Genomic DNA, 15,406 nt, shown 5'->3' with positions numbered 1-15,406 from the left:
ACAATATCTAGGGTGTTTTAAATCATCAAAATTGATGAAATTTGAGTCGGTTTGATCACAAATGGAAGTAAAATATTCACTTTACAAAGTGACCTACACTTTCTAGTTCAAACATATTCCATAATGCTGGTTTAGCTGTGCATGTACCAGAAAAATATTCCAGTATTCAAAGTTACTTTGTGTAATCACACTGCTATCTGTATCACATTACTAGTACTACATTTCTGAAAATTCTGAAATTGAAATTCTGAAGATATGGCATTATGCTTTATAACACGGTTAATTATTATTCAAAATTTACATTGTACAACAGCTAATTTTGCTATGTCTGGCATTTCTCATAAATCCTGACCTCTCCTACGCGACAACCCAATGAATTTTTTTAACTGAGAGCTGTAACTATGATGTGATTAATAACACTATGAAAAAGAAACATACAATCAAACCTGTAACAAACATAGCATCAAACCTCTATTTCTCTCTGTATTTCTTTCTTTCGTTTTCTTTTCATACATGTATGTAGATTTAGATGTGTAGTCATATTCAAAGTATGTTAAACATCTATACACTTATCGTATCCTTATTGGGGACCTTGGTTTGACAAGCATAGCTTTTTTAAGGTCTCCTCTTTCAAAAAACTTTTGTCTCTGGAATCCTACTCTGTAATGTGAATGATTTGATTTATGTCACAACTTCAATGTACGTTTAGCGCTGACAATCTTCTTTTTTTATCTTGCTATTTATTTTATGATCATTTTTTAAAACTACCATGTATGAATGTTTTTGTGAAAGCAAGAAATAAATAAACTGTCTCAGCAGCAACCAGTCTAGCTACCAAATATTCTCACATTTGAAAGGAATCTATTCAGGCCTCTGGTGGTCTTACTATACAGATTTGATTGTACAACGCCTACTTAGCTTGTTGTACGCAATCAAATGGGAGGCTGAATGTCACACATTTGTACCGTTGCACACAAGATGTACCATCTAAAATGTACCGTCCAAAATGTACCATTGCACGGCTTTAGGAGGTGACGTCACAATGCGATTTCATTGAATAAGATGACAATGCGCGTACAACCCGCTGGCTAAATGCGCAATGCTGTCCAAGATCATGTGCACTTGTGGGATTTTGCTTTTCGCTTTCAATATTTTTGCTCCTTTTTCATAGATTACGTCTGGAGGGAAAAACTCTTCTTTTTTCATATTTTCGCTAGATTCCGAGGCGTTGTACAACACAAATAGCGAATATTCTTATTTGTGCAATGGTGCGAGATTTCGCATTCGGTGAAAGAAACGCTCTATTCTAACGCCTCGTTGAATAGAGCATCTTTCTTTCACCTCATGCGAAATCTCGCACCATCGCACTCATGCCTATTCGCTATTTGTATACTGTACATCATCAGGCCCTTAACAGTTGATCTGCTGTAAGCACTCAACTCTTACCTTCAATTACAGCTGGTGTCAAGAGGATCAGTGATTCTCAGAGGACCGATGGTGGAGGGTGGATAATGATGGGCATGGTCTTGATAGGGATGCCATTGCTCCCCCCCCCTCCTAGGGCTTTACTACCAAGAACCGGAAACATTGAGGCAAATGCATGGCTTTAGAGCTCTTCCAGAATGTCCTGGAAGTTAGTGTCAAGACAAGCCGCTGGGAACAGTGATTGATTGGTGGCGATGGGAAGGGGATGACAGGCCTGCCAACCAGTACGTTTTAGGCGTATTTAGTATGTTTTTGCAACCTAAATACGGCAGTACGTTTTTTCTTTATAAAATATGTTTTTTGTAAAAAAAAAATTACAGAATCGTTGAGAAAAATCATCTCTATATGTCTTATTTCATAAAACTTACACAAATATGGTTATCAGATCAATGTAATTTCAGGTAACTTTTTTTTCAATCATTTTGTAAAAACCAGGGTGAGATATACACATGTTTCAATTTTCTTTCATCTGCAAGAGCAGTGCGTATTTTAGCTTGAATGCAACTTGAGCGCAGCGATGAGCGAATGCGCCAAGCATTTTATTATAAAATACCCTTTTTTTTTGGAAAAATACATTTTCTTTTTATCACAGAATACAGTTTTTCATTCCCAGAGGTTGGCAGGTCTGCATTAGGTGTGGTCTGAAAAGGATGCCATAGATCCAGACCCTCCCATAGTGGGCTTAACCTGTAAAGACCCGGAAATTGTGAGACAACTGCCTGTCTTTATAGCTCTTCTGGGATGTCCTGGAAGTTGGTATCGAGACGAGCCGCAGGGAGGAGGGAGTCTCGAGAAGAGTGATGTGAGGAGGATGATGATGATGGGTGTTGTCTTGAGAGGGACGACACAGACCCCTCCCGGGACGGCTTACCTTGCATGGAACCAGTACTGTAGGTGCAAAGAACAAATCAATATGAATTAATGTTTTAAAATCTACTCTTAGAAACGGCAAAGAACTGTAATCTGGAACTATATATTTTGATGGGCTGTTGAGCAATGAAACTATGGTACATGTAGTTAACAGTGATTTTTAAGTGCCATCGCTGGGGTGTGGCAAACAGAGATATGATTAATAATTACTGAACTGAATTGAAGAATCAATTGTATCTATTAAATTACAGGGACAAGGACAGTTTACTGCAAGAGGCCCTGTAACACAAAAGACAATGCTTGATCTTTTGATGATCAATAAAATTTGTTTTCTATATTATCACTGACTGCATTTAATGACCAATATATATCAAATCAATGATTGAAATGCATTGGCCCGAATTCAGTGGACTCATTTATTCGAAACAGTGGATTCGTGAATAAAATAGCGTACTCAACCATGACAACAGGCACCACTTTTGCACAATGTGACATAAGCATATATCAGCATTGGACATATATGCGGTAAATTAAGCGTAATATATACAGGAAATCTGCATAAACCATGGGTTCAACCAATGATTTTCACAATCAGCTTTGTGAATTCGGGCCATAAAGTCCTACAATTAATCGCCAAGCATTGTATAATGTAGGCATAGGGGGTCTTTCATCAATATTACTTATAGTCTTGGCAAAGTCAGACCCAACAAATATTCTTGCTTTTGGCTGAGAAGCAGCAGGCAAAAAAATATTTTTATTTTCGGGGGATACTTTCCCAACCTACTGCCACAATCTGCTACATTGGATAAGCTTAAATTGGCAGGGAATGGGGTTTTTCCGGGGCTCTTTTCTAATTCAGGGCAAGCTCGCCCCTAGCCCATGTGTAATTTTTTCCCTGCAGAGAAGCACATGCATCTGAACTGTTGGATAGTAGTAGCTTCCATGAAATGGTCCCCTGAGATGCCCAGATAGTCATTCAAAACACACATACCTCTGAGACCGGTAGGCCAGGGACACAGCAGTCCCCATACGACTAGGAATGCCATACATCAACGCTGCAAGGTCATCATCATCGCGATCATTGATTGACGATACACCAGATATAACCTGTTCAAGATAGAGTAAAGAAGCGTTATTTCTCTCTCATCGACATGCGATTTTGTTTTCTTCCCCTTGTTTGCTGAATTGTGTAAGTCCATCATTCCCATGCTAAAATTGATGATTTTTCACACCATTGCATCTTCATCATTTTATGTTTTGCGGTATGGTCCTTCCCCATTTCTCTCAGGAGCTTTGATTTCAATGACATCTATTAAGACAAATACTGTACACTGACTTTTATTTTCTTGACTCAATCACCCTCACCATATAGAAAATGAAAGATGAATTATTACCGATGCAGATGATTGCGGTCTTAGCCAGATAGGGAGCAATCCTTCATCTTCCTCCTCGCCCTCCTCGTTCTCCTCCATGATGATAGCCGGAGCCTGCCGTTGCTTGAACCTATAGCCTGCAGGACCAGCGGGTAAATGACTGTCATCATACTCTGGAGTGTAATGCCCGTCATCACCTAATGGTTTGGAGCGAGACAGAAATATTAAAGAGTTGCACAGAAATATTGAAGGTCAAGTCCACCTCAGAAAAATGTTGATTTGAAGCAATAGAGAAAAATCAGACAAGCACAATGCTGAAAATTTCAGATGTAAAATAAGAAAGTTATGACATTTCAAAGTTTCGCTTATTTTTAAGAAAATAGTTATATGAACAAGCCAGTTACATCCAAATGAGAGAGTCAATGATGTCACTCACTATTTTTTTTTTTTTTATTGTTTGAATTATAAAATATTTCAATTTTTATGAATTTAATGATTAGGACCTCCTTGCCTGAAGAACAAAATATTAAAATAATGGAATTCCACGTGTTCAGGGAGGAATGAAACTTCATTTCACGTGACAATGACGTGAAAATCAAAATATTTCATATAATACAATACAAAAGAAATAGTGATGTCATCAGTTCCCTCATTTGCATAACGACCGAGATGTGCATTACTGTTTTGTGAAATGAAGCGAAGCTTTTAAATGTCATAATATTCTTATTTTATATCCGATTTTGATGAAATTTTCAGTGTTATGCTTGTTGAATTTTTCTCTTTTTATTCATATCAAGTTTTTGTTGGGGTGGACTTGTCCTTAATTGTCGTTAATATCACAAAAAACATACACGACATGAAATACATTGTAATACAACTCAATGATAAAATTGTGTTCTGGTTCTGAATTGAAATGATGGAAGAAACTGTCTCAAAGCTTTTTTCAAAAGGCTGCTTATAATGCATCAAAGACCTGGGCCCCGTTGCATAAAAGTTACTATAAAGGTAACTTTACCATCCAATATTAACTACCATGGTAACGATGATCAACAGCCAATCAAAATTGAGGATTCCCTGCATCTTACCTTTGGATGGCGAAGTTACCGTAACGGCAACTTTATGTGACGGGGCCCAGGTGCTTGTTTCTTAAAGCAGTTTGTAACTTGCATATGACTTTACAAACAACTGAAAACCCTTTGTGCTAAATGGTTATATTCCTAAGCAGCAGACTTGGTACTTTAGAAGGTCTTTGTTATGTGTAAAGTTATTGTAACTTTACAGCTTTATGGAACACCCGCAAGGGTCCTGTTTCATAAAACTTGTTATAACAATTTTACAATAGCAATTAAAAGCTACTGTAATCCTTCAATCTGATTGGCTGATGGTAAACTATATGAACGGGACCCTGGTGTTTACAGTAAACCATTTTATTCATTATTATAGTTGATTGTAAACAGCTTTATGAAATACTCCCAGGTTTTAGTGAAAAATGTCTACGATTCCTTGTAATCAATTCCTGTCTCTTTCGCATACCTTCAACTCCTCTGTGCTTGAGGACAACTGAAACTTGTGGGTTGTAGAGCTTCTCCATGGCTTCAATTGTAGCAGTGGGCTTGGATTTCATCCCTCTTCCATTCACAAACACTCCTAGAGAAATGGTAAGTTTAACAATCATAGGGGTGAGTAATAAACTTCTGCGTTACAAGGATCAGGGGGTCAGGCTTATGAGTCGGGATTCAAATCAATCCCAATTTGGATCAATCTCAATTGAGTTTGATTTTAATCTACCATGATTCTTTATAATACCGGGCTGAGTACATCAAAATAGCAATTCCACACAAACTTGTCAAGCACTTCACATAAAATATTGTTTGTAATGTAGTGGTGGAGTTAAAAACTACTTGACAATTTAACAAATGTGAATAAATAAACATCAAGATAAGGACAACAGTAATCTGTGATCTAAGAAGAACTTAAGAAATACCATGTCATGTATCTGTATAAGAAGAGTACATTATCTAAATTATAATACCTTATTGGGTTTTAATCTGTATTACGAGGTATCTTTTTGGAGAGAATCCAGACATTATTTTTGTATGTATATTAATTTGATAATACCACATGGGTTTTGTTCAGTGCATTATGCACCAAGACATATTAAGGCCTGACGTCTTTATTATTGTGCTTCAATTCAATTTGACTTAATACGTACTTACTTACTTCATTAATTAATCATTTACTTATTTATTTAGTTATTATATAAAAATATATATATTTTTTTTTTTGGGGGGGGGGGGACGAGCTTTCAACAGAAAAATATACTACTGCGTTTTAAATTGAACATTGTCAATATTATTATACTAACCTAAAGTGTACATTTTGAGAAGCATGCGACGCTTCTGTGATGTCATCAACGAGAAGTCATACTCCCTCTGTGCCAGTCTCTTCTTGAATTCTGGTAAGATCTTCATGAACTCATTTGCAGTTTCCCTGATGGATGCCTTGACCGACTCTGCAAACAGCGACGTCTGTGAGATACGACTATGAGCCTCAATCAGTTCATCCAGGAGATCCCAGAGGGTATCATGGATGGGATCCTGAAGGAGCTCGGCTTCCCTGCAGTAAGCATTTATAATCTGGATCTGTCTGGCTACCTCATGTGCAGGACTGAAGAGCGGAGGAGAAGCAAGAGCCTGCTCCAGGACGATGCGTCCACACAAGATGGCTCGCATGTACTTCCGGGTGTGTTCCTCTAGGCTATCCAGGCTGCTACTTGTGAGCTGTGGCCAGAAGGTTTTCGATCTGCAGAGGCAGCCATAGTAGCGGAGAACAATGTAGATAAGCCAAAGGACAGTCATGCCAAGCCAACAGGCATTGATGACAAGGAGTTCAATGTAGAGATAGGTTACAGTAAAGAACACAGAGTCAACACCATCCATGTTCTGCATGAATCCCATGAAGGACATGACCAACATGCAGAGGAGGTTAATAGCAAGTTGAAAGTTAAAGCTGGTCACTCGGAAAGGCCACTTAAAGATGATGATCGCAAATAGCAGGAGGACTGGGATGACAAAGACTAACATTTGCCAAGTCGGTAACCACAACATCGCAGAATAGGCAATGATGAAGATGAACTTGAGGAAATGCATGATGGGGTAGTAGTAGGTCCAGAAGAGTTTGAATGATGAAAACATGTGGTAGTGTTTCAAAGCCCAGATGAGGTCCAGGGAGTGAGCAAACTCTGCTTCCTTCAGCTGGAGATGAGACTCATGGCTATTCTTCTTGAGATTGAAGATCTGAGACTTGACCTTCACGATCATCCACGCTGGCAACAATATGAACATCCCAAAGAAGATAGCCAAAGACACTGCCATGTATGCAATGTGCTCTCCACTTCCGCAGGGAGTTTCATTGTGGACATCCATATTGTTCTCAGAGTTGCAATGGAATACCTTTCCTAAGGCAACCCCAACGGGCATCACAAGAACTTGTGCAAGGAAAAGATAAGTGCGCTTGAACCTGGCTACCTGCAGCATTAGATTGTACTTCTTTTGATAATGCATGCAAAGGTAGATGGTGATAAAGACAGAGATGAAAAGGAAGATTAAAATACCCCATGCCAGCAACAGGAAGCGATAGTCAAAAGGAAGTAAGGAGCTTGAGATGAAGCGATCAACCGTGGATTCATAGATGCTTGGTGTATTCAACTTGATGAATTCCCATATATCAAGATTCGCAAACAGAATGAACCTGGTGTACTGCATCCAAGCATACGGCCATGGCCATCGCAAAGCAATAGCCAGGACCACGGCATAGAACTGGAGGTAGTCCAGGACCAGAAAGAATGCATCATGGAACACCAGGGCTGTCTTGCGCTTCTCTTTGGCGGATAATCTCAGCAGATTCTCTACATCCTCCTCGTCCCCGTAGCCTCGTTCTGCCAAAATAACATCACCCTCGGTCCGAGTTGCCTCGATACGCCGAGCCACCTGTTTCCTTCTCAGCTCCTGAAAAGCTTGTTCCTCAGCAATGGACGTTGGAGCCAAAAGAGGAAGAGCATCACCTCCGCCCTCCTCTTTCAGTGATTTCCTTAATTCTCTAGTTGTCATGATGTCTATTCCTCAGCGCACCAAGTCATTATGGTGAAGATAAAGCCATCTAAAAAAAATAAATAAAATAATCATGAACAATAACACTAACAGTTACTGAGTTGGACTTATCAAACAGGAAGTTTTATACCCTGACAAAAAGTTTATTGCAAAAAGTAGCAGAAAAATCATAAAAAATATTGGTGAAGGTTTGAGGAAAATCCATTGAAGATTAAGAAAGTTATTAGAATTTCAAGTTTTTGATTTGTGACATCATATACGAGTTGCTGCCCCATATGTTATGTGATAAAATGCACAAAATTTAAAGTTTTGATATTATAACATGGTTCATATTAAATGACTAAACAAATTCTTCTTTCAGGAGCAAGCGTGAAATAATTTGTTTGTTGAAATCGATCTACCTACATGTACAACAAGTGGAATGCCTCTAGCAGTCTCACTTGCATCACACGATTCGATATAGCAGCAGTGCTGACTTTGAAAACTACTATAACTCGCAAGAGATGTTCAGTGATACTTGGTCACTGTTATTTCCACGTTTTATGAACTAGACCAATACACATACAGAGATATGATGGTAATTCAACAAATACCTCCAACGTGGCCAAAGTTCACTGACCTCACATGACCTTTTACATGCGTACCTTAATCATGTGACCTGAAACTCGCACAGGATATTCAGTAATACTTGATTACTATTATGTCCAAGTTTCATGAATCAGATCGATATACTTTAAAAGTTATGATGGTAATTCAACAGATACCCCCAATTCGGCCAAAGTTCATTGACCTTTGACCTTGGTCATGTGACCCAAAAAGCGCACAGGATGTTCAGTGATACTTGATTACCCTTATGTCCAAGTTTTATGAACTAGACCAACATACTTTCAAAGTTATGATGGTAATTCAATACATACCCCCAATTTGGGGAAAGTTCATTGACCCTAAATGACCTTTGACCTTGATCATGTGACCTGAAACTTGCACAGGATGTTCAGTGATACTTGATTACTATCATCTTAAAGTTTCATGAATCAGATCCATAAACTTTCAAAGTTATGATGGTAATTCAACAGATACCCCCAATTCGGCCAAAGGTCATTGACCCTAAATGACCTTTGACCTTGGTCATGTGAGTGAAACTCATGCAGGATGTTCAGTGATACTTGATTAAACTTATGTCCAAGTTTAATGAACTAGGTCATATATTTTCTATGTTATGATGACATTTCAAAAACTTAACCTTAGGTTAAGTACAACAGTACGACAATACACCAGACGGTGGACTGTACCGTTTCCAGAAGAAGATTTTGATGTTGATTCCCCCAACATGGTCTAAGTTCATTGACCCTAAATGACCTTTGACCTTGGTCATGTAACATGAAACTCAGGCAGGATGTTAAGTAATACTTGATTAACCTTATGGCCAAGTTTCATGAACTAGGTCCATATATCTATATTGGTGGGATCATCGCTTTGATCTACCATGACTCCCACTCCTCAGCATGCGTACAGTAAATAAATTCACCAGACTAAATACATAGCTGGAGGGACCGGGAATTACAGGCCACCGCCTTCTTCCTGTACCAGATGATGATGATACTTTTTAAGTTAGGCAGTGTATACAGCCACACGCGTGTGTCTTTACCATCCAGCCACACGCGTGTGGTTATATCCAGAACACCTATCTGTGGATACCGCCACACGCCGCCAGTAATAACAGTAAAACACGTACCGCGGTATAGGTCTGACCGTCTATATCACGATCAAAATAACCTCATTTCTTCATTAAATTCTTACATTCTAAACCCCTTTGATTTCTTTAAATCGTTTCAATTTCATTCTCACCGTCTTCTTTCCTTGCTTTTCTTGTCTTGTTACAAAAGGCCGCCTGTTAAATAGCAAATTTCCACACTTTTTCTACTTGTGTCGATTCTCTACTGAATCTAGGCTATGTGCGCGTACGTACGAAACCCAAACTGTGTATGTCTACTATACTGCGCTGCGCTAACGCTGTATGGGTCTGCCACCGCGAAGGAAGCCAGAATCGACACAAGTAGAAAAAGAGAATTTGCTGTTAAACAGACGACCGTTTGTAACAAGACAAGAAAAGCAAGGAGAGAAGACGGTGAGAATGAAATTGAAACGATCTAAGGATATCAAAGGGGTTTAGAATGTAAGAATTTAATGAAGAAATGAGGTTATTTTGATCGTGATATAGACGGTCAGACATACGTGTTTCACTGTTATTACTGGCGGCGTGTGGCGGTATCCACAGATATGTGTTCTGGATATAACCACACGCGTGTGGCTGGATGGTAAAGACACACGCGTGTGGCTGTATACACTGCCTTTAAGTTATGCTGTCATTTGATCAACTTAACCTTCGGTTAAGATTTGGTGTTGACGCTGCCGCCGTCGCCAAAGCGGCGCCTATAGTCTCACTCTGCTATGCAGGTGAGACAATAAAAACAATTTTCTTGTTTTTTTAAATAACATTTCATGACATTTTTTTAATTCATGATAATTTGTGAAGCTGCTCCCACTATTGCACAGTGACATCAGAAATCACAAAATTAATATTCTCGATCATACCGTTTTTTTAATCTTTGGTGGACGAATTAACCTTCACAAATGTCTTAAATATTTTTTTTCTGTTATTTTTACAATAAACCTTTTTGTCAGGGTGAGTTTCCCCTTTATAATTGGACATTAACCCTGACATAATATTGAAAATTATGATGAACAGTCATGACTGGATTAATTTGAGTTTGACAAGTCAATGTCACAATAAATAAAAATGGCACTTGATTTGATCAGGCCTGCCCAAAACAGCAGTGGCTCTGCATAACATACCTCCCCTCCCCCCCCCAAAAAAAAAAAGACTGTCAGGAGACCCAACTCACCAGCACTGACATGTCTGCGTGCAGGACCGGACGCAGGACACAGCTTAGCCTTAGCACTAGCTGGCGGGGCGGCCGAGGAGAATCGAAACTGGCTTGAAATGAAGTTGAGCCTTGATCAAGTCAAGTTACTGAATGCTGGCGCTGGCCGCAGCAGCAGTTAGCACCACAGTCCACTAACCACTAAGTCCAGCCAGACTCCACACTCAAAAACGAAAAATTCACCAACCTTTCCTTCAGACAATATGTGTTTCTTCAACTCAAGATCTTCGGGTCGATCGAAAACTTTATCACAAAATGTACCGGTATAGTATTATCATACAATGTGCATTTCTCAGTTAAAAGATCATCGTAGACGTAGAAGGTGTCGGTGTCTCCACCACTCGTACTCGACTCATAACAATTAACATCTCTCGCTTGTGTATGACGTCATAAGTGCCATGGTAAATCGATCGTACTCGCTCACTAAATTGTATATTTGAGATATATATTTTTAATTTTAAATCATATTTTATCATTTATTAACCATAAAAAATAATAAAAATAATATAAATATTATTTACTTAAATTATTAATATTATATTTTGTATTTTTGATAAATTTGAACTATAATATTTATGAAGATAATCACATGTTATCGGTGATCGGCTGCTATGTTAATATATCGGTGTTATTTTACCTGACTGCTAAGAAAGCACGAATGCCTGTGAGCAAGCAACCAGGGGACCAACGGCTTAAGGTCTTTTCCGAGGGGCCTGGTAATGAGGATAAATGCTTTACTAGCGCACCACTTGGGAATCGAACCCGGGTCACGTCACCAGAATCCAATACCCCCGCTCTACCGACTGAGCTATTCCGTTCCTCGTTTGTTTATATGCCCACACCATTTTTTAAAATCAATTAGCTAGGGATGCCTAGGGAAGATTCTTAATGCAGGCACGTTATGCTCAACGGGTTTTTAATTTCTGTGGTTATACCACTGTATTCAGTTCTACGTTTTCCTCCTCAAGATGACTGGCTCACTTCCGAGAACATTATTGGCTCGTTGACAGTGCGTCCCAGAAAAAAACGAAACCGAGATTTATCGATGTTAATCACAAATAAAATAGACAAGTGACCTATCATTGTAAAGCTTAGGATCTCTTCTTTCATCTGAAATTACTTAGATTATTTCTCATTCACGCATGAGTGAGAAATTCAATATTTAACAATTTTATGAAGGATGGGTATAGGAAGACATGTATACGAAGGTCTCCAGATTTAAAGGTCAAGTCCACCTCAGAAAAATGTTGATTTTTATCAATAGAGAAAAATCAGAAAAGCACATGCTGAAAATTTCATCAAAATCGGATGTAAAATAAGAAAGTTATGACATTTCAAAACTTCGCTTAATTTCAACAAAATAGTTATATGATCGAGCCAGTTACATCCAAATGAGAGAGTCGATGATGTCACTCACTCACTATTCCTTTTGTTTTTTATTGTTCGAATTTCATTTTTTACGAATTTGAAGATTAGGACCTTCTTGCCTGAAGCACAAAATGTTAAAATAATGGAATTCCACGTGTTCAGGGAGGAATGAAACTTCATTTCACATGACAATGACGAGAAAATAAAAATATTTTATATTTCATATAATAAAATACAAAAGAAATAGTGAGTGAGTGATGTCATCAGTTTCTCATTTGCATATCGATGGAGATGTGCATAATTATAACTATTTTGTGAAATAAAGCGAAACTTTGAAATGTCATAACTTTCTTATTTTACATCCGAATTTGATGAAATTTTCAGTGTTATGCTTGTTGGATTTTTCTCTTTTTATTCAAATCAAGTTTTTGTTGGGGTGGACTTGTCCATTATAGAATGGAAATAATATATACAGTTAACAAAAACAGAGATAAATCCTATACATGTTAAATCTAATTCATTATACCGGAATGAATAAATCTAAATTACACATCACATGTTATAAGACATGAACCTTCAAAATTTCAGTTTGTCACATATTGTGGGCCAGATCATACATAGATATTTACTCCGAGTTCAACAGTTTTGTCATGAATGGCATTTGCCGGGGCATTGGACTATTTTTGTATCGGTCAGTGCATGGACCCATAGGCGGCGGAAGCGGGGGGGGGGGGGCGGGGGGACGTGTCCCCCCCTAAATTTGAGGAGGGGGGACGGTCCCCCCTAAATTTGTTGTTGATGATCTTTTTTATATTTTTATTTTTTTTTTGCTTGTCAATTTATTTTCCTACGTCCCCCCTAAAATTTTTGGGTTGAGAACCTTTTTTTTTTGCTTGTCAAAAAATTGTTGGTTGTCCCCTCCTAAAATTGTTGGCTTCCGCCGCCAATGCATGGACCTATGAAAGCTGGACATTCATCGGTTAGTTAATGAATTCCCTAACATCTGACTATTATTGTCATGTGAATAACTTTCTCTTCATATTTTATTTCCTGTGATATACATCATGGTCGCCGTCAAGTAAACCATGAGTTACAAAAGCTTTCGGTGATTAGACATTTAACATTAGACAAATTGTATGCGCAGAAGGTAATAATTACCTAAATTCTCTGAAATTAATGTGCAGTTCTTGTTTACAAATAAATATCTTAGTTCCATGGTTTTTATTTGGGAAAATGTATGAATATTTCGAGATAGAGGCTGAAATGAAATTGATTGATTGTAATTTAAAATCACATTTTAAAGATTTCCTCATGACATTCCAGAGAAACATGGTGGGTTTCTAGCTTGTAGTGGTTGTCCCTCTCTCGTTGTTGGTAAGGTCATTATGAGTATGCAGATGTGTGCAAATCGATAATAATATATTTGATATCACAAAAATCGTCTGCTTCTCAATTTGCTGTTCCAAAACTGAACCATCTTAATTGAAAGGTATAATCTATACAGGACATCAGCCAACAAACGCCAAGATGAGAAAAAAGATTCCGTTGTAAAGATCAGATTCGCCTCGGTTGCCGCTAGTGTCAAAACACCTGTATGTTCTCATTAATATACACATATACGGCGACTATGACTGCATCAAAAGAATGCTCGCGTTAATCGCCTATTTCTTATATAGGCCATGGTCAGTGCAACACCTAGGTTCTTTGAAGCATTTCGCGAGAGAGAGAGAGAGACTCATCACTGCCCGAGACTGCCTCCTTGACTGCAGACCTGAGATAGGACGATCCTCGAAATATCAGCCGAAGCCTTCGGCGCCCCCGGGGGGGGGGGGCACTTACATCATTTTTCAAGATAGGGCATATACGTACATAACGTGATGAGGGTGTCAAAATCACAAAAAATAATGAAAAAAGGGGTATCTATTTTGTTAGGAAAGCTACCGTGTTTAGGGTCAAATTTTGCGGGATGATAAAACAAAATTAAGATGTTTTATAAAGGATGTCCTTTTGCCCCAGTACTATACGCGTTAAGAGTCCGATTTGCGTTACGTGTGGAAGGTGGGGCCACATAGGCGGCGGAAGAGGGGGGGACGTGCCCCCCCCCCTAAATTTTAGGTGGGGGTGCGGTCCCCCTCTAATTTTTTTTATATAACTTTTTTTTTTTGCTTGTCAATTTTTTTTCATGCGCCCCCCCCTAAATTCACGTGGACTCCCCCTGGAACGTGTGTTGTCCCCCCCTAAAATTTATGTTGCTGACCTTTTTTTTTTTTTTTTTTTTTTTGCTTGTCAAAAATTTTTGCTTAGCAACTCCTAAAATTTGATAACCTTTTTGGGGGGCGCTTGTCCAATTTTTTACCTGTGTCCATCCCAAAAATTCAGGTGCACATCCCCTAAATTTTTTGGCTTCCGCCGCCAATGTGGGGCCGTACTAAACCAAATGATGTGTAAAAGTAAAACCGCGACGACCGACGGACCCGTGACATATTGTTGTACTTGTTTAGAGGTTCATTTCAGGGAATATACTTGTCAAGAGTATCGTTTTGTTTCCAACACTTTTTAAGGGTAGGGTTCACACGCATTTTCAAAATATGGAAATTACGTGTTTAGTGTGCTTTTCAAGACCATATGGTCGCGCATGGTATCCACTCGTCAATGGAACTCCCCGCCCCCCGGGCTTAATTTGGAGGGCACGCTTCTGGATCCTTTCGATTGACTCTGATCTGATTGGATCCCTGTCAAACTACAATGCCAAACTGGACACGCATAAATGAAACAGTATTAAAAAAAACAGAAGGGGCCGCCCCCCCCCCCCCCTTGGCGTAGCAAAAAAAAAGAAAATAAGGGGGGAGAAGGGAAAAGAGAGGAGAAAAAAGAAGGAGAAACATAAGAGGAGGAAGACGAGTGAATAAAATAAGATGAGGGGAAGACTTGGAAAATAATTTTTTTTTAATCTTTCATGTCGGGATATAACATTTTCGCTCGCGTTTCGCGCTCGCATTGCCTTTTAGGTGATCTACATATCTTGCTCGATATGGAGCTTAAAATATCAAAATTTGAAGTCAATAATTATACAAAACATATTTCAGCTCGGAAATTTAACTTTCATTATGTTGTTTCATTTACAAATTGATTTTCAAAAAGTGCTCTGTACACATTTCTGTTTTATGGTCTGAATATTAAAATTTTCTGCTTGCGCTGCGCTCGCAAAATTTGAATTGTCAGGTACCTATTATTTTCCTGTATTCCATAAAGTTAT

At 38.6% G+C, this 15,406-nt stretch overlaps 1 protein-coding gene across 2 annotated transcripts; it reads right to left on the bottom strand.

The window, feature by feature from the left end:
* Positions 1-1,949: 1,949 nt before the first annotated feature.
* LOC121423779 lies at positions 1,950-11,162 on the bottom strand. Of its 2 annotated transcripts, none has more exons than XM_041619268.1 (6): positions 10,970-11,162; positions 6,094-7,886; positions 5,262-5,375; positions 3,750-3,925; positions 3,347-3,462; positions 1,950-2,373 (listed from the first exon to the last, which is right to left on the bottom strand). In XM_041619268.1, exons 2-6 carry the CDS (start codon positions 7,835-7,837, stop codon positions 2,211-2,213), a joined length of 2,313 nt encoding a protein of 770 aa, XP_041475202.1. In that variant the 5' UTR covers positions 7,838-7,886; positions 10,970-11,162; the 3' UTR covers positions 1,950-2,210. The 2 variants fall into 2 exon arrangements, with proteins under 2 accessions (XP_041475202.1, XP_041475201.1); XM_041619267.1 differs by lacking the exon at positions 10,970-11,162 and adding an exon at positions 10,744-10,870.
* Positions 11,163-15,406: the final 4,244 nt, after the last annotated feature.

Source organism: Lytechinus variegatus, chromosome 11 (genome assembly GCF_018143015.1).
Source record: "Lytechinus variegatus isolate NC3 chromosome 11, Lvar_3.0, whole genome shotgun sequence".
In the NCBI taxonomy this organism is placed as follows: Eukaryota; Metazoa; Echinodermata; class Echinoidea; order Temnopleuroida; family Toxopneustidae; genus Lytechinus; species Lytechinus variegatus.
The sequence above is the reverse complement of the archived record's forward strand: the minus strand, read 5'-3'. Positions and strand labels throughout refer to the sequence as shown.